At 34.6% G+C, this 24,761-nt stretch overlaps 1 protein-coding gene across 1 annotated transcript; it reads left to right on the top strand.

Annotated features, from left to right (window-relative positions):
* Nucleotides 1–17,574: 17,574 nt before the first annotated feature.
* Nucleotides 17,575–21,759, top strand: LOC145597492 (acyl-acyl carrier protein thioesterase ATL3, chloroplastic-like). Its single transcript, XM_081653713.1, has 5 exons — nt 17,575–17,942; nt 18,382–18,482; nt 20,528–20,637; nt 21,193–21,288; nt 21,390–21,759. Exons 1-5 carry the CDS (start codon nt 17,734–17,736, stop codon nt 21,507–21,509), a joined length of 636 nt encoding a protein of 211 aa, XP_081509839.1. The 5' UTR covers nt 17,575–17,733; the 3' UTR covers nt 21,510–21,759.
* The last annotated feature ends 3,002 nt before the right edge of the window (nt 21,760–24,761 follow it).

Below are 24,761 nucleotides of genomic sequence, written 5' to 3'. Positions count from 1 at the left end.
CATCCACCTCCATGTCCGCTGCTGCTTTATGATTTCCTTGAGGTGCTGGCCTGAACATTGTGTTCATGTACTCCTCAGCCTCTATCACTATTTTCTTCTCAACATGCACTTGATCTAGAAGAATGCCTAGATTTTCAAGTTTTTTTGTTCATATGTGGAATTTTGCACTTATTCTCACCTTGTGCCTTGAGTATTTTGATCATGCATCTCTATAATGTCACCCATATGTACTTGTTGACTTCTGGTTTGAATGTGTTGTAAGAGTCAATCACCTTCTCAACAAGCTCATTTAGATTTTTAGGAAAGGATTGATATTGCAGGGACTGAATTGACCTAAATAAACCTAAATCCAACACATTTAAGTTAGGTGATTGAGCTGGTTGGAACACAAATTGTATGTTAAATCCATTTGTTGTTGTTGCTGCATTAAACTCTTCATCTCTTGGAGTTTGATGTGGCCTTGCATTGTCCCATTGGATGACAACATTTTTAGGCAGACTTTCAGACAATTTTTATACTATTCCTGGTATAACGTTGTTCTGCAACATATATTTGATGACATATCTGTTCACATTCTAGAGTGCCTTTTTTACCATTGTGTCTACTGCTCTGTTTCTTGCTTTATTTCTTTGATGTTTCTTTGACTGTGAATTGGAATATCCCATACTTGCCATCATGTAGTAGTCTAATTCCCCATTGGAGCTATATAGTGGCTTTCCAATAATTGCCATGAACATAGCCTTTAACTTAAACTTTCTGGACTGTTGTGCTATGTATGGATCTTCTTCACTTAAAAGGAGATAAAATATCCTTTTTATTAGGGTTCAGGTAGAACCATTTCTCATCAATGTGAATAACATAATTCATGTCTTCAAAAGCGGGGTCCTCGTTTCCTTGAACTGGATTTATATGAGAAAGAACCCACTTCATTCTAGCTACCTTATGGTCTGATGTCAGTACTGGCTTGCAACTTGTTGGGTGTGTTTTCAGTCTTCCCTTTTTCTTCAAATAATGAAGAGTGACATGTGAAATTTTCAGTGCTGCTGCATAAGACCTTTATGTCTGCCATAAATAATGGGGGACTGACTGTAGGAATTCATCTGAAAACTCCCTTGGCTTTGGACCAGTCCTGCCTATCTTCTTAGTCCTGACATCAATCAAATTACCTTGTGCCATCTATTTTTTATGTCTGTGAAAATTCTTGTGATTGTTGATTTGTGGACACTAAATTGAATTGAAAGTTGCATCTTGTATCCTCTTGGTAAGTTTCCATCTTTCATCTTCACCAACATTGCATCAACAATCTCCCTCCTTTGGTGCATGGTCAACTGTTTTCTGTTGACTGTTTGAGTGCCTTCTTGTGTTGGTTGTTTGGTTGTTTGGAATTCACCTTGAACTTCTGGTTCTGGAGTCCCATCTACTACCTCTTCTTCTTGTTGCATGTTTTCATTTTCAAAGTCATAATACTCTATGTCTTGATCTTGCAACTCTTCTTCCCCATCAAAGTACAACTCTGCTAATTGTTCCTTTGTCAATAGTTGATCAACATCATAATGCAGAGATTCATCCAATTCTTCCATGCCTTCTTTGTGTTTTCTGTGTCAGTAAATTGTTGATGATGATGATGATGTAGGGGCAACTTATGCAGTTTTTTGAGGAGATGAAGTTGCCCTACACTTTTGTGTAGATAATGATGAAGCAATGAAATGCTAATGATGATGAAGGAAGATGTGCAACACTAATTTAATTTAGGGGGTAATTTTTTGGGTAATTAAGGGCTAATTGTGGGTATTAGTTGTTTTCTGGGAAAACATTTTCATGATTTGGACAGTTTATGGTTTGTAATTAATGGTTTGAACATTTAATGCTTTTGGAGAACAAGGGCTTGGTTTAATAAGCCACATAAATGGTGAATGCTAGATTTAAATGAAAGGGAAAATTTGAATGTATGCCTTAGTTTTTTTATTTTGAAGTTGGAGAGAATTTAAATCCCACCCAAAAATTTAAAAGTTTTGAATTTTTGGTGAAAAAAACGGAGGGAATACAAATCCCTCTACAAGAATCGGATTTCCCCACCAAAACACATGGGGGCCTACTTTCTCTCTCCTCTCCTTTTAATTAATTTCTTTCATTATCTTCTAATCAATTCCCCTCAAATTTTGCATCGGCAACCGTAAACCTCTTCAAAGTTGAACAAAACAATTAACGGAGGTAGTATAAAAGCTAAGCGAGTCAAACTTTTAGCAATAATAGAGAAACTATATTTAAAGATGCCTACTACAAGTAAACTGTAAAACTTTTTAAGGTTTTTTTGTGTTTTAGTAACCAAAGTAATTTTAGGACAATATGATGCTTCGAGTTGTTGCATGTGTGAATAATTTCAATACAATTATGCATAAATGTATTGACCAATTCCTTTTATATTACAATTATTTACTTGTTGATATCATTTTGTATGGATAACATGTCATGTAATAACAAAGTTTAATGGTAAACACTTTGTTAATTAAACTTGAGGTCATGGGTTGAAATCTCATCCAACACAAGGTTTTTCTTGTTTTGTTTTTTTCTTTTTTTGCAAATATGTATTCAAGTTTTTTAAAATGTAAATATTACATAAAAATAGATAAAATCATAGATTAAGAAAGGAGAATGTCATGTGGCATAGTATAAAACGCATTTTAATGTACAATATTAATATAGATTAAGATGAGTCAGTTTTCTTGCTTTTATATTTAATTACCATTGAGTACATATATACTTCAGGTTGTTATGTGTTGAGCAATTAGGTTTTGAAGATTATAAACTAATGATGATTATGTATCTAACATGTTTATTTAGTTGTGCATAGAAAGAACAAGTTATGCTTGGAACAGGGTATAAGGAACCTAAGTAATGACAGGTATATATATAAGGAACTTGAGAAATATATGATAAGCAATAGAGGGAACAAGAGCGGTGGTGAGTGATGGTTGATGAACATGATGATGGCGAAGGAACCATGAAGGTAACTATGTAAACAGGTGCTTACATATGTTAGCTTCACGAGGTAAGTATCCTATGCATATATAGGTCATGTATCTGTAGGAGTCTTTAATTTAGTTTAGTTTTCTAGTTTGATAGCTCTGGCTTAGTTTGGTTTTGTTTTAGTTTTCTTTATTGTTTTTATAAATATAAATAACCTTCTATTTTATTTTGTTATCCTCAGAAGTTTGCTCAGTTTAATGATTGAGCAAACTTCTATCTAATAAGGGTCTTTTAGTGTTTTGATGTTTGCATGATAAGTAAATTCTAAGAGTTGAAGTGAAGACTGAAACAGAGGAACCTTAGAAGACTAAGGATGACAAGTAAAGTAGAAGAAGAGTTCCAGAAATGGAACTTCAAGGAGTTCCCTAACAGGAACTTCGCAACGGGTTGTAACGACCTAGTTTTGGTGTAATGCTGGGGCAAAACCTGAGATCCAAAATACGTCAAGACTACAGGATTCTAGAACAAGAGTTTCAGAGAAGCAACATGAAGAAGGAGAAATAGAAAAATATTACTCTAGGATTCATGTAAGTATGTTGGACATAAAAGTCGGTCTGGAACAAATCTATAATACCAAGGTGAACTCCAAACAATCAATGAAATTAGAGTTACTGACTTGTCAGAAACTCAGAGATTGTCATAATTCCAAACCTAATAGGAACTTGAGTATGCACGTCTTTAAAAGTCGGTTTTAATGATATATATATTTACCTAATACATGCATATCTTGTAGGGATTTGGTTTTACTGAATAAAGATATTTATTTTCTAATAAATCCCTTTTGGAAAAAGATAGGTTATTTTAAAAAGGATTTTTAAACAAAAAGATAATTTTTGAACAAAATCTGATTTTAAGTTAATTATATCTTATATATTATTATTGACAGATTTTATTCTTAACAAAAAGATATATTTTCGGAAAACTTATTTTTAGAAAAATATCTTTTAAACATATCTTTTGATAAAACCTATCTTTTCAAGATGAAATGAATAATTTGAGTGTACTATAAATATGCTCATATGTATTCATTCAAAGTTGAGGCTGACGAAGTGTAGTGGTCGTGCTTAATTGTTTTATCCTTCACCACGAAGCTAAGTCAGTCCTCCTTGTCAAAGTTCCTATCATGTTTTGGTTACAGTACGTCTAGTGAGTTCCAGACAGATCTCGAGTGTCCAACATATTAGTTTTATCTCTTTATTCATATATATGTATTTAGAGTTGTTCAATGAGATCTTGTAATGGGAAAAAGGGTAGAGTATTTTGGGTTTTGGGGTGTTTGTGAATTCTTAATATTGAGTGGAGGAGTGTGTCTTCTCTAAAGTTCAAGTGATATATAGTAGCAAGAGCATAGTGAGTGAGCTTCAATGAGGAAGTAGAGTGTATGCACTTGTGTAGTGCTAAAGGAACCTGAGTGTGTCTTGGGCCGGGTAAGATAAGTTCCTATCAGGTAGCAAGTGTCTCTTTTTTTTTTTTTTAACCAAGGTAGCAAGTGTCCTTGGTGGAACTTGTGAGAAAGGTCTATAATAATAGGTTGTACTAGGAGAGTTGCCTATTGTAGTGAAATGTTTGTGTTGAAAATCTTAGGTGGGTTGAGGTTTTACTTCCAGTTGGGCCCTGGAAGGTTTCCTCGTAAAATCTGCTTTACACTCTTTAAGTTCCTAACTATAAGTTTTATATTCCACTAAAATTAGGCACTAGGAACTTACTACAATTCACCCCCCTCTTGTAGTATATCATCCGAAATAATATTATGCTTTGCACGAAATAAGTTAAAAGCGTGTAAGTTATATACAAAAGATATGGGTCTAATTAACTAATTACACAAGTCAATTTTTTTTTTTTTTTGAAAACAATTACACAAGTCATTTTATAGCATGAAAATCGAGACATTTTAGATAACTTTTTTGTCAATTTTGACCCAAATTAGGTCATTAAACACCAAACTATAACCCCCAAAATTTTTCCTAGCAATTTTCTTGGCTTGAAAAAATGGCAAACTAATTGAAGCATTTCTTGGTATGAAAATGAGGCCATTTTAGGATTTTGCTATTTAGTAGCCCAAATGACCCCAAAAACCTTGATTTGTGCACAATTTTTCAGCACTAAAAGATGGATAAATCTTTGAATAAATAAAACAAATTTTGCTACTTTAATGGGAGCTGTCTACGGATAGCAAAATCATTTTTTCAAAAATAATTCTTTTAAAAGGAGAAAAATATAAAAGTGAGTTTTTCTAAAGATTATAAAAGTCCAAAAAAAAAAAAATTAAAAACCAATTGATAATTGATATAGTTGAAAATTTTATTTACTTACATTACTTCATTGAAAAGGAGAAAATACAAGTTTATCTCTTTGATAAACACATTTATCAAATGACAAAAATATAAATAAATCAACAACTTTTGGTTTTGATTTATTTACAAAAATGTTATAATGACTAGACAAAATAACAAAATGTAAATAAACCAATAACTTTTTGGTCATACATGTGTACCATTGTTTTTCTCTCTCTTCATTTTTAAATATTTACTCTGCTTTTCATTTCCGTCTGTTTTTAAATATATGCTCTATTTCCTTATACGGAAAGCTTTTACAATATTTAAAATTTCTCTCACCAAGTGGACCCACGACTATGAATTATATTTTATTAATTTCATATTCTCTCTCCCCCACTTCTCTCCACTACTTTTACTTTTTACATTATTTTATTTGTTCTTTCACCTACCCCATCCATATTTTATTATTTTTATTAATTTTTTCTAAAACTCCGCGCATGAAGAAATGGAGCAAATATTTAAAAACAGAGGGTTTTTATTTTTTTTATAACTAAAATATCATGATGACTAGAAAAAGTTGTTGATTTATTTACGATTTTGTATTTTGTTTATTAATGTGATAAACTTGGACTTTCTCATTAAAAAATTTCTCCTTTAGTCAGTGGCGGATGTAGAATATTTAGGCCCTGTTCTTTTGAGCTTCTGGGCAGAGCAGAGCCGAGCAGATATCAACATTATTATTAATACTATTAATAATGTTATTATTATTAATGTTGTTGTTGTTATTACTACTACTACTACTACCACTACTACTACTACCACTACTACTACTACTATTATTGTTATTATTGTTAGGAAAATTTATGAGGAAGGTCCTTTTAAGTAGACCTTTTTGTGACAAAGGCCCTTTTATAAAAAAAAAAAAGGTGGCACAAAAGGTCCTTATATCATGTTTGAGTTGTGAGAATGGTCCTTTGACCATTTTCCGGCGTTGACTTTTTTATTTTTCGGCCAAAAAAAGCCACGTGTAAAGCACGTGACTTATTAAGTTCCTTTTTCCCCTGTTTTCTCTTATTGTTGGGAGGATTAGCCTTGATTACTTTGAATATCCTTCAATTTTAATTTATGGGATTACAATTGAAGTTTTGGTGTTAATTGTTTTCAGAAATTAGGGTTTAATAGGGGAAAACAAGGGAAAAGAGGAGGGAGAAAAGAGGGGACTTAGATATGACTTTTTTTGGCCGGAAAATAAAAAAGTCAACGCTGGAAAATAGTTAAAGGACCCTCCTCACAACCTAAACATGATATAAGGACCTTTCGTGCCACCTTTTTTATAAAAGGGCCTTTGTTACAAAAAGGTCTACTTAAAAGGACCTTCCTCACAAATTTTCCTTATTGTTATTATGATTGTTATTTTTATTACGATTGTTATTTTTATTGTTATTATTATTATTAGTATTATTATTGTCGTCATTGTTATTATTATTATTATTATTATTATTATTATTATTATTATTATTATAATTATTATTATTATTATTATTATTATTGTTATTATTATTATTATTATAATTATTATCATCAATACAATATTAATTATTATTATTGAATATTAATTATTATTGTTGTTATTATTAATTGTTATTTGAAAATTAAGTAGAGCAGAGCAGAGGAGCTCTAAAGAACGGGGCCTTAGTGTGGAGGGGCGCTAAATAGAAAAGGAAAAAAAAAACCTTGTGTGAAGGCTTGAACCTAAGAGGCTAAGACTCTTTGCATAAACTCAATGCATTACCACTATGACAAAGCTTTAATTTATTAATGTTATTTATTACATCAAAATTGTATTTAACCTATAAATTTATACCTTTACCTAAATAAATAAATAAAATTATTTTTTTTGGGGGGGGTGGGGGGGAGGGGGTGTCACCCAGGACCCTTAATAGGTCCGCCCCTGCCTTTAGTGTGTCTTCTATGAACAGACCCACCCTATGAAATTTCAGAAACAATCTCAACTTTAACATGAATCTTCCATTAATGACCCCTTTAACCTATAACCAGTTACTTTTTTTTTTTTTAATCATCTCATTCCACCTCCCTTACATAGTTACCACCTGGATTGCCACCTAAACCACCACCATCTCCTCAACTCCTCACTCGTTATTAGAGTTGGTTTGGTTATATTTATGTTAATATTGTATTGATGTTAAGTTTATCTTTCTAGGAGTTTTAGGCTAATTGAGTTTCCTAATGTATTGTGTATATATATGTGATATTGATCAATGCAAAAGGTTAAGCCGTTTTCTCCAATATTTCCTTGAGTTTAATATGGTATCAGGCCTATCTACTTTCTAGATATTTTTTCATCGATCTTGGTTAGTTCTTGTTTAATTCCGCACATTAATTATTTGTTTGAGAAATTAGGCTTCAATTTTATTTTATTTTTTCCAGAATTTCTGTTTCATATTCGATTTTATTTGCTCAAAATTAGGGCTCAAAAACCCTAATATATTTTGGTTTGGTTTTGATTGTGGTGCGCATCACTGTGTGCTGCTGTGTTTTGGTTCTATTTTTGGTGTGTTGCTGGCGTGCTATTGTTGTGTGGTGTGTGGGTGCGTGCTGTGCAGCTTTGTTTGGTGTGTAGTGCTGCTTGGTGTGCCACCGTGGGTAAATTGTTGCGTGGTGTAGTGCAGTGTTGTAGGGAATATTTCAAGCATTACCCCAAACTTGAACCCCACGCATTGTGATCATACACTTAAGCATAGTGGCGTCTAAAGGGAAGGAAGCTAGAGCAAAAGAGCCGCCAACAAGTTTTAGAAACTATAGGGAATAATTTCAAGCCTTAAATCCCACTAGCTTGAACCCCACTTTGATCATACACTAAAGTACGGTGGCGTCCAAAAGGGAAGAAGATAGAGCAAAAGAGTCCCCAACAAGTTTTTAGGAACTTGTAAACCGTTCACGAGGTGAAGGTTACACCCCTTAACGATCCAAGAGATCGTCAACTCCATAAGGTCTAGAACCAAATAAGGGTTCGGGGATGAAGGTACAAATCCAACCTAAAAGAGATTGAACCTGCCCTAATAATAGGCCTCTACTTTATTCTGATCGTATTCATGTGCTCTTTTTAATTAACATGCAATCAATAGGATTAACCCTAAACCTGTTTAATCTATGTTAGTTGAATATTAATGCACAAACAAATCTATTATTGGCGATCACTTGAAATTATAATCATATTAACCCTAAATAAGATTATTAAATATCTTATTAAGCGTGATTACAAGTACAAAATTCCCTTTAAACATGCATAAAAGGTGTGATCAAGCAATAACAATAAATATCAAGCAACATAATAATAATCATGAATAATAATTATAACAATAATAAAATAATAATAATAATAATAATAATAATAATAATAATAATAATAATAATAATAATAATAATAATAATAATAATAAATTATAACAATTATAATCATAATCATATTAATATTAAAGCATAATAAAAATAGCAATATCCTAGGCATGATACTAACAAGATTAATAACAAACCCTAGCATGTCACTAAGAATTAAAAAGATCAAATCTTTAACCCTAACATGATAGTAACAATCATAAATATTAGGAAGAGCATAAGAAGCATCGCAGGAATCATATTTAATATTAAAATTACCCTAGACATGATACTAGGAATATCATAAGAACAATACAAACATGATTTCTACATCATAATATCAATTAAAACCATTAAATTAAAGCACTTACTTTGATGCCTCGTACCTCTTTCTAATAACAAAATACACACGTTAGTAACTTCAAGGAAAATAATAAACAAACAAATAAATTAAATAATTAAAAGAGAGATTTGGGACCAAACCCTCAGAAATTAAAACCTTTCACGTCTAGAGCGAAGGCAACTTCGAATATGGCTAGGTGTATCTAAGTCTTGCGAATGCGGAATTTTGTATTTGAGAAAAGGCTAGTTTAGAAAAAGAGAGAGAGAGAATAATCAAGAAAACTTGATGAGAATTGGTGAATGATTAAGAGAGAATTAGAGAATTAATGATTGCGAATGAAAACTGATTGTAGGTGAGAATTCGTGAGAATCGGTGAATGATGAATGTAGATGAATGATGACAATTGGTCCATGAAAACGGAGGTTTTAATACGTTATTTATAGAGAAAATCAGCCAAAAAGATAGAATATCAAAACAGAGTCTGACGCACAAAAAACAGATCTGGCGCAAACCCTGGCTAGCTGGCGCCAGGCACCAACACTAGCGCCAGGCGCCAAGCCTGGTTCCAGGCGCCAAAGCCTGGGGTCAGGCGCCAAGCCTAGTTTTAACGCATTTTCAAAAATCAGATAAGTTTTTCGTACTGGAGGATAAAATCATATAATTTCCTCGAAAATGCTATTTGATTTTGATTAAAACTCTGAAAAGTCAAAAAGTCAAAAAGTCAATTTATCAATGCTAATTGAATTAGGAATGAAAAAAACCTTCTAGAAGAATCTAGAAGACTAAAACCATTCCTAATTGCATTAGGAATGATAAATCATATTAGGCCCTCCCCTAGATCATTGGGCCGTACATAAAGCTCAAACCGGGCCCAGTTTAGTAAATTATCCATAACTTCCTCAATATTCATCGGAATTGGGCTTATAATATATCGTTGGAAAGGTCTTTGCAAGCCCCATCCAACTACACTACTATTGAACCCATATCATGGACCAACCAAACTATATTGGCTGTTTTATTAAAATAAGTTTTCAAAAACAGAGAGAAAAGAAAAGAAATTATTAAAACTATCCGCAACACTAGACTTTCCACACTTTCGTTTCATTCGATTATGATTCGACGCGAAAGGTACTCATCACTGGGTTTGGTTTTGGGGAGACACAAATGGGTGTCTACAGAAGCCCCCACTTTGACTGAGTTTGGAGAAACGCAAGTTTCGAAAACAAAAGTCAAAGTATTGATAGGAACGAGAATGATTAAGAACGTTCTGCGATCCTAAATCACTCTTGTAACGCCGATACCTGCAAAACTAGCGTTAGTTAAACAGATAAAAGAGTTAAGAAACGCGTATCTTGCACCGTCGAGCACACGTCTCTGAAAGTAACCGATTTATTGCTTCTTTACTGTTTTGATGACCTCGTGCAAGCTAGAGAATGCCATCCCGCTTGAAAACTGCTATGCCCGTAACTGCTTCCAAATTAGAAGATTGCTTCGCATGAAACGATCCTCCTCCGCTATGATAATATTCCACATCCAAGGGAATACTATCGAAGATTGCTTCTCTTGAAACAAATCCTCATCCGCATTGATAATATTCCATGTCCAAGGGAAATACTATCGAAGATTGCTTCTCTTGAAACAATCCTCATCCGCATTGATAATATTCCACGTCCAAAGGAATACTATCGAAGATTGCTTCTCTTGAAACAATCCTCAGTTGTTTGTGACAACCCTCCACAATCTAGGGAACACCATCTTGCTGTTTTTTTTGACGATCTTCCGCAATCTAGGGAACGCCGTCGATCAATGTTGCTACATCTTGAGCCTTTTATAGTGACAACCTTTCCAATCATAGCAAAAGTCGTCGAAGACCGCCTCATCATGAACCGCTCTTCTCATATCTTGGTGACAACCTCCACAATCTTAGCGAACGCCGTCGAAGACCGCCCATCTCGTGCTATCTTCTAAAATCTTGGGTGACAACCTCCACAATCTTAGCGAATGCCGTCGAAGACCGCCCATCTCGTGCTATCTTCTCAAATCTTGGGTGACAACCTCCACAATCTTAGTGAATGCCGTCGAAAATAACTTTACTTGAAGTCATCCTCAGTTGTTGCGATAATATTCCGAAGAAAATTACCGAAGACCAACACTTGTCGATCTTTAAAGCTCGCTCAAACTTTGCTTCCGCTATGCCTGTACGTCGGCGCTTTCGTTGCTTTGAACCTATACGTCGGTGCCTTTTCTGCTTTTGAGCCAATGCTTAGGCGCTTTAAGCTAAGTGAGACGATCTTTCATCAGGTCGATCACTTATTTGCTGTTGTAATCAAACCGACTACTTAATCATGTCAAATTGCTCATAGGGGCTAACTGGCGTACCAAGGAAACCGAAGTTGTTGTATGAGGTCGAAATCACCTTTTGGAGAGGCTTCGAGCTTCTGTCGCTGCTGAAATATCTCTGGCGCCAAGAATTGACTCTGTCGCCGAACGTTGTGATAGGGTCTTCCCTATTCTGCTGCACCTGTATTTATTTTGACTATAGAACTTTGTCAATCTCTTAATTATCTTAGGGTTGACCTAAGGTTTAGCATTTCTTGACTCATTGACTTGACACGACTCAAAGCATAAACTTGACTCGATATGATTGACTGACTCGAGGTTGACTCGATTGAAATGACACGTGTGACTCATGACCCGTGTGTGCATTGTAATGTGATTGTGCGACTCGAAAATGCAAAAAAGCAAAAATTTTCCGTCATTTTTGTGGAGGGTATCAACTTTCTCCCGAAAAAGAAAGACGTGAAAAAGAATCGAAGTTTGGAGATGCATGTTGAATGAGCTTAGTTAAATGTTGTTTGATACTATCTCTCAAGGTGCAAGGATTAATCCATCCTAGGCTATCTCAACTGTTGACTCCATGATGAAAGTATTTAGGTAACTTAGGCACGGAGGCTAAGCACTTCATACTTCGTGATGCAATGACAATTATGATTGATGAGTGATGTTGATATGACAAGGCATGCTTCAGCGTTGTGTTAAGATTTCATGACAAAGGGTTCCTAAAGGAAGTATATTTGGTCATGTATCTGTGATGTGTGTGAAAGTGACACTAAAGCTAGGCCGCAAGAGCTAAGTGTGTGGAGAAAATATTTTAAAAGAGTCAAATGGTGGTGACTCTTAGGATAGGTAAGCTAATGATGTAGGGATCAAGCCCCCAAGTCTAGCTTTAAATAAATAGGGATGAGCATAGGAGATCCCTTGATATGATCATGGTGCAAGTGTGTGAATGTGAATGTGAATATGAATGCATGTTTATTACGGCCGCACCTCGATGTGAGGTTGCCTACGTATCCGTTAGGAATCAGGTCGAACGTAGCTCTAGCAGAACCTCACACAAGTGTGTATACCTCAAAAAGGTCTTTTTTAAGGGTTGTAACGTGGTTAGGCTAAAGGTTATAGAAGAAGGGGATAAAAGGCTCAAGACCCTCGATAAGCCCCCAAGGTGTGCAACCTTGCTTTTGAATCTTTATATTTATGCTTGAGTTCCTACTCTTTTTTAGCTCTCTTTTATCTTTTGTTTTAGCATTTATTTTATTTTTATAAGTGTGAGCAATCCCGATCATGCGGTCTATCACTCACTTGGCATTCATGTTTCTGAGGCACGGTACCGAGCACTCGATAAGAGACGCAATCTGAGACATGTTCTTATCAAAGATATTTTCATATCAAAGACATTGGAACACTTGCCCTTTTGTACACTTTTATTATTTTTTTTGCTATTTTAATCTTTTGAATTACTCAAGCTCTTTTTTATGATTGCATAAGTTGCACACTATCCCATCCCAAGGTTAGGTAGATGTAGGTTGAAAAAAGAAAGGTCTATCGTTAGACGAGGCTCAAAGTAGTTAATGAAGAAAGGATTTCATATTTGAAAGGGTGAAAGGTAATAGAATGTGGCTACAAGGGGTGCCTTAAATCATTGGTATACCTTGTGCTTAGTCCGACATGGTTTTTTCTTTATTTATTTATTTTATTTTTTTTGTTTTTTTTTTAATGCAATATAATGAAATGAAATGATCATATGCGAAGAAATAAATGCTCATTTTATTACAGAAAAAGAAAGAATCTACAAAATTAATCTAAGGGAAAAGAAAAGGTGCCTATGATAGACTTATTGGGGAGAGGAAAAAATGAAAAAGAAAATAGAAAAAGAGGTAATGAAATCTTGTCGTTGAAGCTCGCCTCTATCTTGTGTTGTTTGCTCCGTCATCATCCAGTCTTCTCGCTAGCTAGAGGCAATGAGATCTTATTTGCCTCTATGAGATCTTGAATGAGGTTTTGAAACCTGTAGCATTCATCAGTGGTATGACCGTTTCCTCGATGGTACTTGCAATAGGAATTTGGATTCCATCTCGAAGATCGATTTTCTGGTGTTCCTCGGTAGGGCCAATAGGTTTGATTAATCCTCGATCATAGAGACGATCGAAAGCAGCATCGTAGGTCATTCCAATGGGTGTGAACTCTCGCCTGGGTTTCCTTTTAGATCCTTGATTGTCCATGACTAAGACACCATTATGGTCAAAGGTACAAACATTATTACTAGAGTGGGCGTTTTCGGAAAAAGAAGGATTGTCGCTTTTCTTTCCTTTCCAGCCACCGTGGTTACTATTTTTAGTGGCTTTTTGCTTTGCGAGGTCGTCTTTGATTTCAATTTCGATGTCATAAACGACTTTGAAAGTATTCAGGTTGTGTTGATATTTTAAGTGCTTTGAATACTTTTCTTGGAGATTCTTGATAAACATCCTCACAGACTCCTTTTCGGTGGGGACCTCAATCATCTTGGCGGAAGTTTCCCTCCATTTATTAAAGAAAGAAGTAAAACCTTCATTCTCTTTTTGTCTTAGCATCTCAAGTTGTCTATGATCGGTTTCAGCTTGAATATTGCACTTGTATCTATCAACGAAAGCGTTTACTATCGATTCCCAGGTAGAGGTTTTCTCTTTGTCAAGGGAGAAGAACCATTGTTGGCAAATGGTTTCAAGAGATAGTGGGAACAGAGAGGGGAAAACCTTCTTATCGATACCCTTAATATTCATTATAGTTTCGAAAGCTCTTAGATGGAAGTAAGGGTTATCTGTTGCCTTGAATTTAGGGATGTCAGTGGCGTTGAACTTATGTGGAAGAAGTTCCTTGTCCAGCGAGACCCCTTGTGAGCTCATGCCCTGAAATTTATAGTCGCTAGATAGCTTGCTCAAGCTTTCTTGCATGAGGTTCATCTGTTGTTGCTTCACAGGATCATCGATCTTGAGTGTGAGTAGCTTCAGTGTCTCAGTCACGTTAGTCAATTGACTCCTAAGTTCATTAACTTCCTCTTGAGTTGCCATTATCTTTTTAGCCTTCCTCTTTTGACGAATCGGTTTATCAAAAAGTAAGACTTGAACAAAGGTGTTGTCCTTAATTAATCGCCCTTCGCTCCTCGACCAAGTACTGTGGAAAAGGAAATTGGGGATATTTATTGTTAATTATTTGACTCAAACTTTATTCAACATGCAATGGATGGAAGAAGTGAAGAAATATTGGAATAGAATGTGAAGGAAGATGATGGAGGTGGAGGGATATTAAGAATTAGGAATAGAATGTACCCCCCAACTCAAATGACGGAAAAAAAACCGACTCATGCATGAACCTAAGACATGGTCATGGTGATGTGTACTCAAAGTGTGTGCTAAGACTAGTGAGTGTAGGTGACATGTTAAGACCCTTGTCATGACCATGTGGCTAGACTATGTGACTAGACTCAAGCAAAGACTAAGTTAAGACTTCACGTATATGCATTAAACTGGACAGACTGTGGTATTTTAGTCATAACTTTTTATCTGTGACTTTGATTTGGATGAAACCAACGCCTAATTAAAGATAAAACTCGGGGTTACAGATCCATAGGTTGTACGACTCGTAGTTCTTCCTAGAACTCCGGCTATGACCAAAATAAGTTGACGCTTGTGCGGTATACGGGAATAAAAATCCGGGTTGACTTAAAGGAACTATGACTCGATTTTATGTTTATTTATTAGCTCTAATTAATTAATTAATTAATTAAACAAAGTCCTTTAGTCATTAATCAGTTTATTAAGTCTTAACACAAGTCAAACAAACGGTTAGGAAAAATCACATAGAGTATGCACAACAAATAATGCACAATTAGTCAAGTAGGCACAATATGATGCAATGAGTTTGCAACCTAACCATGGCTCTAGTTCTCTAAAGTTCGGGATGCGGTTTAGTCAATAGAGGGTCCATGGTTAATTGTCCGAATGCACCGCGCGGAAGCCTAACCGTGAAGGGTTGGCGCGAGTGGATGGGACACCGCGAGTTTTAGAAAAAACTCGCTTCCATGGTTTGGTGAATTCAACATTCTCGGATGTATCCTTTGTTGCACGGAGCATTCAATCGGGTAGATGGAGCATGAATTCCCAGAGGGTTATGTCCATATGTAGAAGACATATGGGTTTCAGAAAAGTGAGAAAAAATTCAATCAGGAAGTAGGATCGAGCAAACAATACAAAAAACCGGTCGAAATTAGAACGCATATTTCTGGCTCGGTATTGGGGGAAATTGGCGCCAGCAAACAGAGCCTGGCGCTAGCTTTTTAACTGTAGCGCCTAGCGCCAATACTGGTGTCTGGCGCTACAACTAAAATACTGGCGCCAAGCTTTGGCCCCTGACGCTACTTTCCACATGCCTTAGCAGCTTTCTGTGCTCGATAAAATTTTCCAGTTTCGTGCGGTGTTATTTCAGTCCTAGTTGTGAAAGACGTTTCTCAAATTTCCTACGTGTAAAAATCCTATGTTTTTAACTCATTACGGATGGTCTTTCCAATGAGATCTTTTTTATGCATATGACAATAATGTTAATCAAAATTACGCACATGAAATACTTAGAACGTTTCGAGTCTCATCCACTCATTCTAAATCATTGCCAAAACAAATTCAGGAATTAAAATAGAAATCCTCCCCAGTGGAGTCGCCAAAAACTGTAGGGAATAATTTCAAGCCTTAAATCCCACTAGCTTGAACCCCACTGTGATCATACACTAAAGTACTTGAATACACGTGAAACTCCCAAAGATAACAACCTCTAATACATCTATCTATATATATATATATATTAAAAGTCGTTATTAATCAAGAATACACGTGACGTAGCAGTTTATGTCAAGAATTGACTCGAGTCTATTATTAGAAATTTAATAAGAACTATCTAATACTTTTGTTTATTTATTCTTCTTTAATATAGTTAATGTATGACAGGAGTAATTTTTTTTTTCTCAACTAAATCTATAATAAAAAAATATTTAAGTTTATATAATACTTGAAAACTATAATACGAAGTAAAAAATAGTTAACGTATGACATGATCACTTCAGCTTAATTTTAGTTTAGTTCAGTTTAGTTCTATTCAGTTCAGCTCCTATCAGCAGGGTCGTCTCCAACAATTTGGTGGCCCTGTTCTAATTATTAAAATTAGACCCTTCAATAAATATTATAATTATAAAATGGCTTCTTTTTTTTTTTTTTTTTTTAGTTAAAACAATACAAATTATTATAGAGATAAAATATTCATATTACTAAGTTAAATTGTAATGCAATAAAACAACAAACAAAAACTTTTTATCTAAAAAGGGTCATCCTTTTAATATTTTTTGAAGCAAAATCCTCAATTATATTTTCATAATCAATTTAATTTTGTTTTGGAAATTAAAAGGCAAAGTCAAAGATTTAGGATGAATTTTTAGGTTTTAGTTTTGGTGTCATTTTAGGTTTTAGTTTTAAAATGGTGTCATTTTACGGGGAAGAAGGTGAATATGTAAGGTTATACTCCCTCCGTCCAAATTACTCGCAACGGTTTGTCTTTTTACACTATTCACAAATCTCATTTTGACCATCTTTTTTAGCTATTATATGAAAGTCAATGTAATCATGTAAGATGTTATTGGGTTTATTTTAATGTATAGTTTCTTAAAATAAAATTTTTTATAACTTATTAAAATATATAATAAACGATATTAACGGTCAAACATGTGCATCGACAAGCGTGTCCAGTCAAAATGTTGCAAGTAAACTGGGACAAAGGGAGTAATTTTTTTTTAAAAAAAATTATGGGTCCCTGATTGTTGGGAGTCCTGTTCTGTGTGTGGAAAAAAAAACATGTGTAAAGACGGGTCTGCCAATCAGCTCAGTTCAGTTCACTTCAGTTTAGGTCCAATCAGTTCAGTTTAGTTCAGTTCAGCTTAGCTCAGTTCAGTTCATTAAATGTGAACAGACCCTAAACACTAGTTTTATATTTGGTTGTTTTGTGTTTTCTTGTATAAGTTTTGTATTGTTGATTTCGTTGAATGATCTTCTTGTAAAAAATAATAAAAATGTGGCTAAAAATCAAGTAGTTTAATAGCATTGGGTGGTTTCCATTTTCCAATCTACCATACCTAACTTATGCAGTAGATTTACATTTGGACATTATATTCAATCTCTGTGCTCGAACACTCTATCCTGTAAAATCAATTAATTTGTTGATAAATAGCAGCAACCAACTTCCAACGGCCCAAAATATTAAACACCATGTAGAGGGCTGAAGGCCCATATATTATCACAGAATTTAATTACACCATCTGCAGCACAATCAATTCCAATTATGTTGCCGGCACTTACTACTTGCACGGCCGTGAATGTGCCGCTGACACCGCCCAAGGCTGCTCGCCTCCAAAATCTCCGCCCAATTTCGCCGCGCTTTCCATTAATTTCTCAGCCATTGGAGTTCAATTGTCGACCGCATAATCAGCGCGCAATTCCTCTTGCCTGTGCTACCAATGCACCTGCGTTTGAACTCACGACTGACAAAGGGTATTTTAATTGCTTATTTTCACTTGTTTCTTGCTTTTAATTAAGCTTTTTGGTTAAATTTATACTGGTTTAAAGTTTCTTTTTCTTTGTTTTTTCTGTTGTTAGATTAGGAAATGTGTCAAATTTTGTAGAACATTCGAGATAGTAAGTGATTAATATGACAAATCGAAGTTGGGAACTTAGGCTTTTGACCATATTTGAACGATAATATTATAAGGAAATAAATATAATCATGTTGTTAGAATTGTTGAAAAAATATTTATTCTACAAATTCAAGAATAATAATATTTCGCTATACAAGTGAAATGAGATCTTGTGTTTTAGTTTGGTGTGAAATAAGATGTTGCATTTTAGTTTGGTGTGATGTTGATGAATGACTTGCTTTCTTACACATTCCATAATTTTTAAGGTCATGATGATTATCTTGTCTTATTTGCAGAGCAGTTGAGTTTTTTGAGATTGAGATGAAAGTACGTGACTATGAATTGGATCAATTTGGTGTTGTTAACAATGCTAGGTATGCGAATTATATCGAACATGGTAGGTAGACCATATACTTTGCTTTAAATCTTTTCTTTGCTAGACTAATTAAGCATTCTTTGTTATTGATGCTTCTTACTGTGTGTTCTGAAGTCTCTTTGATGATATTGCCTCTTGGCTCCTTCTTTGTTGTATAAGTACTCTAAATGCTTGACCATATTATGCTATTTATGAATGTGAACAATCCTTTTTAGCAAGTTCTAGATACTTTATACCCTATTATGGATTCGATGCTTAGATAGAAATGATCGTGTTATTCACTATAGACATCCCAATATACCTTTTGGTACATCTTATTTTGACTTACTTTTGACAAAGTGAGTTCGATCTAGTTAATATAGTTCAAAAAAAGTTCATATCCCGCCCTTTGTTTCAAAATAATTGATACACTTCTTTCTTTTGGTCGTTTTAGAATAAATGACACACTATTAATTTTATCTGCCACACTCACCATGCCCCACTAACTTTTCTAGAAAATTCAAAAAAATTGCTCAGAGATTAAGCAATTTCAGATTATATATATATATATATATATATATATATATATATATATATATATATATATATATATATATATATATATATATATATATATATATATATATATATATATATATATATATATAAGTTCAAAATAAATTAAATAAGTTCATGCTTTGTATAATATATTCATTAGACAGAATGAGATACACCAAATTAAACCTTTACGTTGGTAGTTGTTCATGGTGCTAGAGATCATGCATTGGACCCGTGAAATTTTGTGGTTCTTGCAATTTAAGAGTATCTTGGACCTTACAATATGTGTATGTCCAAATGCCACTCTGCCCTTTCCAAATATTTTTCTTTTTCTAGCCAATTTTATCAGGATCAATATTTATTTTTAGTCTATCACACTAGAGGAAACAAAGAAGTTTAATGAAAAAACTGCTCTTCAAACTGAATGTGAAAATGGATAGACCTAGCGTACTAATTTTATCACAATGTTATCATAAAAAATACTTTGTCGTCCTGATGTATTTCAGAGTTCATATAAGTTGTCTCAATTGTAGCTGATACTTTGTCCTCCTGCAATACTGTTCCTTTCCACAAGTAATTATAAAAAATAAAATTCTAGCATTTGTTCTATGCATCCAACTTAAATATTTGCTTTTCTCAAATGCTTCTTAGTATGCTGAACAACCAGCAAAAACTTGCACTAAGCTGTCACTCCAACCTTTTTGCCAGGCCAGCATCTAGAATCTCAAGCCCTATATACACTGCTTTAGAGATATCTTATGTATCAATAGCTGAAAAAGAAGTCTTTCAAAAAGGTTTTAGAAATTGAATTGATCGTCTTTATCTGTTTCTCTATAAATCCTATATACTTGCACAACCTGTCCTCTTTCATTCTTCGATAACCTCTAGTGTGGCAATATGGCATTTCTTTGGTCTATTTAGTAAGTTTACCCTGATGCCTCAATAAATGTTAGTGTTTACACCCATGGCCTTCACTTGCTTATAAAGGAATCCATGCTGGCCCTCCTCCCCTGATGACTATCTTGCTTATATTCGGGTATCATCTTCCTCATCAATATCATTCAGTGATCTCCAACTTTTATATATATTGCATCAAGCTATATATATTGCATCATCTTGAATTGTTCAGCAATTTTTTAAATTTATGCTACCAAAGTGTTTTTGCACAACACCACAAGCTTTGCATCTATTTTTTTTCGATATTTTTTTTTCATAGTAGTCAGTAACCATGCATATGAAATTTTGTTTTGTTTTGTATACTGAAATAATTTACAATTTTAGTTTTCCTTTTAAGTCCTTTTGGGCTTTTCTGTTTACTGAAGTGCATTATAGGTTTTGTGATGAACTAGTAAAATATCAATTAACCAGACTCATGGGAAAATTTGTGGATGCTATTGGCTTTGTATTTTTGCTCTATGTTGCTTGCTTCTGAATTTTTTCTTATTACTTCTTATTGAATACATTAATGTTATACAAGTATTTGTTTTCTGCAAGCAGACTATTGACCAAGCTCTTGAACTTTTATGCAGCACGTCACGAGCTTTTGGAAAGTATTGGTCTGAGTGCTAGTGCTGTTGCTCACAGTGGTGATTCACTTGCATTGTCAGAATTGACTCTCAAATTTATCGCGCCTCTTAGGGTATGCTTTCCACATGTTTTGTACAATTGCTGAAATAGTGCTACTATCTGTTGTCTTCATAAATTATTTTTGTTTAGATATTTTTTTGCATGAATCTTGGTGGTAATACACTACATGCAAGTATTTATAGTATACGCCATGGCAGAAGGTGATTTCCTAGAGCCTTGAAGGGTAAATTACATGTTGGTTAGCAGTAGAAACATTTTAATGCTGTTTAGCCTAGCTAATTGGCAATGCAGTTTGGAACTTTTGAACTAATAAGTAATAATCTTGATGGGCCTTATTCCTACCTGAATTTGTTATTTCAAAACATTGCTTATGGTGAGTGCATCTGCTTAAGGGTATGAGTTACTTATGCCATTTTTTTTTTAATGTCATTTAAAAAAAAAAAAAAAATTTATTTATTTATTTATTATTTTTCCGTGTTCCCTTAAATAATTACAAATTAGTTTCTGCATTGTATAGATTTATACCTAGAGCGCTTAGGGTTTTGAGTACCAATATCATTATAATCTGATTGGTTTGTAATGCATCTGCTCATTCCATGTCAAGCAGAGTGGAGACAAATTTGTTGTGAAAGTGAGGGTCTCAGACTACTCTGCTGTTCGCTTCTTCTTTGAGCATTACATTTATAAGTTACCAAATCAAGAGGTTGTTTTCTTATCCTGCCCCTGCTTTATAATTGCATAGTGTTGTTAACGTTTCCTTTGCTTTTCTCTATATACTGAAAGGCCACGTCTTTTGTTTGACAGCCTATCCTTGAAGCTAAGGGAACTGCAGTCTGGCTTAACAAAAATTTTCGCCCAATCCGTATTCCTCCCGAATCGAGAGCCAAGTTCCTTAATTATATGAAAAATGGGGTCCCAGCTTGACTGTACAAACTCTCCTGTTTCCTTTTTATTTATTAGCTTTTTCTTATTTTTTTATTTTTGGGATGAGCCTCAAGTGCAATGCAAATTGCGAATGGGGAAGGGGTTTGAATTACTGTTTCCATTGAGTACATTAAAATGACCTTTTGTTCAGTGAAGTGTTGGTATTATTGTGTCAATTATTTGTATTCTAGAATAATTCTCCTGTATCCTTATTACATAATTATGAAGTAACAAATTTTGAGCAGTTAAACTTTGTCTATCAATTCCTTTGCATGTACACCACCATGTCTATTACTCTTTAGCAGGCATTCACCCCAGATACACTACCACTTCCGGCCTCTGAGTGTCTCACCTTCCCTCAAATGGCCGGTTTCTTGTTGTCTTTGATTAATAGATTTGGTGGATTGGTTTTCTGCTGTACAATTTTCACTTGTCGATGGCTGGTGATATTGTTAACAGGGTAGTCAAATTTCAAACAAAGTTAGTCAAGAACTGTCAATTTTAGAAATTCCCTCAGTCTTGGAGTTATCAAGTATGACTCAGAAAACTGTTATCCTCTGACTGTGATTCTCATGCCTTGCATCACAAAACTTTCAAAGGTTTGAACCAAAACAGAGCAGCCTTTGGAGCTTTTTTCTTCCTTTTTTGGTATATAATTTTGTACCTTAGTACGCATGTGTCGATATTCATTATCACGAAGCCAAATTTTGCTTCTTTTGTGGAAGTTCCACATTCCAGAGTTTACCATCAGTCAAAGAATGAGCTCAATTTGTTATCATATGTCTATATATATCCTTCGTTGAATCCTTCAGCATTTTTATAATAAGGTAATAAAACTACAGCCTATACACTAATAATTTCAAGTGAAAATCTTATATCTACAAAGTATTTACAAAATTTTCTGAATACAAATATGAAAGTAACTTGGCTGATTAGTCTTCAGATCTTATTGCTCGTGTTAATAATCTCAGCTTCAGGCAAGTTTCATGTTGCGGCAACAAGAGTGTTGCAAGAAGATTTTACGAGCAGTAGAAATGATCATGTTTCTATGTACCCTTTACATGAAAGGGTGAGGTACCAAATGGCTTATTTGCTCGAACGGTTATCATCTGCACCTAGTGGTGGCGGAGGTGGCCATTGATTCCATCGCTCCATGGATACCCTAGGCTAAAGCTGCACATAAAAATTCAATTATTTCTCTGTTACAAGATAATAATATACATTTTTATTCCTTTTAATGTAGAAAAAGTCTGGGAAAATAGTGTCACGGCTGAGGTCTTTCCTTATGTACTCATGGATTTTATTTTATTTTTGTTATTTTTTTTAAACCAGTACTCATGGATTCTCTTATTATGAATGATTAAGTCTCGCTTATGTATTTTTTTTTTTACAATGAAAATGTCTCTTGATTTATATTTCAACCTAGTATGTCTGCATTAGAAATCGATGGATAGACTCTTAAGGTTTGAGCTTGAAGGTAAAGTTCGCCTTTTGGTTTGAAAGGAGACATATTTATAACATGATAAATAATATGATGTTGTAATAATAAGGACGTTCAAATGTTTGCTTTTTTTTTTTTTTTTTTTTTTTAAAGAGTATGTACAGTATGTAATATGTATACTTGTTCAATAAATCATAGTTTGGTGTTGTGTTTTTATGTACTACGTAATCACATACAAACATCAATGGAAAGTGATAACCTCCTAATAATCAATTTCATCCTCAAAAGATGGAGTTTCATATGACAATACAGAAATAGTTGAGATAACTTCAAACTTCCTAATAATCAATTTCATCCTCTAAATATGGAGTCTCCCATGAAAATACAGAAATAGTTGAGTACTACTGATGATATCGACTCCTGTCAACCATTTGATGCCTACAATTTAAGAAATGTTTATTGTACGGGATATATAATGACCCAACTCATTACTTATATAAAAAGCCTTTAATATACCAATGAACCGTGCAAGTTATTAAAAGCACACTAGCCCAAGCCTATAATCTAAAAAAGGACTGAACATTAAAAAGGACTATAAATACCAAATTACCGAGTGACATGGAAGGGCTCTCTCTCTCACTTTCTCTATTTTCTCTTACTCTCTTATGCTCTTATCATCATTTCGGTTCCACCCCGGAACAATTGGCGCTAGAATCTAAACATTAAAAAGGACTATAAATACCAAATTACCGAGTGACATGGGAGGGCTCTCTCTCTCTCACTTTCTCTATTTTCTCTTACTCTCTTATGCTCTTATCATCATTTCGGTTCCACCCCGGAACATTTATCATGAACGCTATTAAGGAGAATTAAATTTTGATCTTTGTCTATACCTTTTTTGTAGTTGCTCCCCAAGATGCCAAAACCATGCCCTTACAAAAGTCTGTCTTGTGACTCATATAGGACTCATTAGACTATAGGAAGGTCCTTAATGTCAATATACAATAAGTCTTGAGGTAGCATTGTAACATTGGTTCGTGTTACTAACTTATGAGTTAAGCTAATTAAATAATAATGGATGATTACAAAATTAATCCCACTACTTTTACTCTACTTTTCTTATTTACTCGTCTCGTATAAGACATAGACGAATCAATAGGCTAATGCTCTCCTCTATTTCATATCACCTCTTTACCAAACCCTTTTATTTATTCCAATTTTCAACTAACATTTTAACCGAGCTAGACCCAGTTGATATCTGATATCAACAAACTTTTGTTAATATCACCAATTTTTCTCTCTCCTCCCCTCACATTACCAATTTTTCTTTCTCTCTCCTCCATTCCCATGGCCACTACTTCCTTCTCTCTCCTCCATTCCCATGCCCAAGGTCAACCACATACGCGGATCTACAGCAGCCGGGTGGCCGGCCAAAAAAGGACACCCTAGTAGCAATTTATGAAAATTGGGGTCGTACAAACCCTTTAGGGAAGGGATTTGCTCGTACTAGTGGTGTTGCGGCGGTCGAATGTTGGTGCAACGACCTGTGGTGGTCGGCTGGGGTCGATTCGTAAAAGGCTAGTGAAGCTAAAGGTGGTGCTGTGGGTGGTAGCTAGTGGTGTTGCAGCGGCCGAATGTTGGTGCGACGACCGTGTGGTGGTCGGCTGGGGTCAATTGGTGGTCGACAGGGGTCGATTCATGAAGGTAAAGGTGGTGTTGTGGGTGGTAGTAGAGGTTGGACGGTGGTGATAGAGGGGAGAGAAGGGGGGTGTGGTTGATTACAATATTACCCTTGGTGTGGTAGTTAAATT

The sequence above is a fragment of the Chenopodium album genome, chromosome 1 (genome assembly GCF_948465745.1).
Source record: "Chenopodium album chromosome 1, dcCheAlbu1.1, whole genome shotgun sequence".
Lineage (NCBI taxonomy): Eukaryota > Viridiplantae > Streptophyta > Magnoliopsida > Caryophyllales > Amaranthaceae > Chenopodium > Chenopodium album.
The sequence above is the reverse complement of the archived record's forward strand: the minus strand, read 5'-3'. Positions and strand labels throughout refer to the sequence as shown.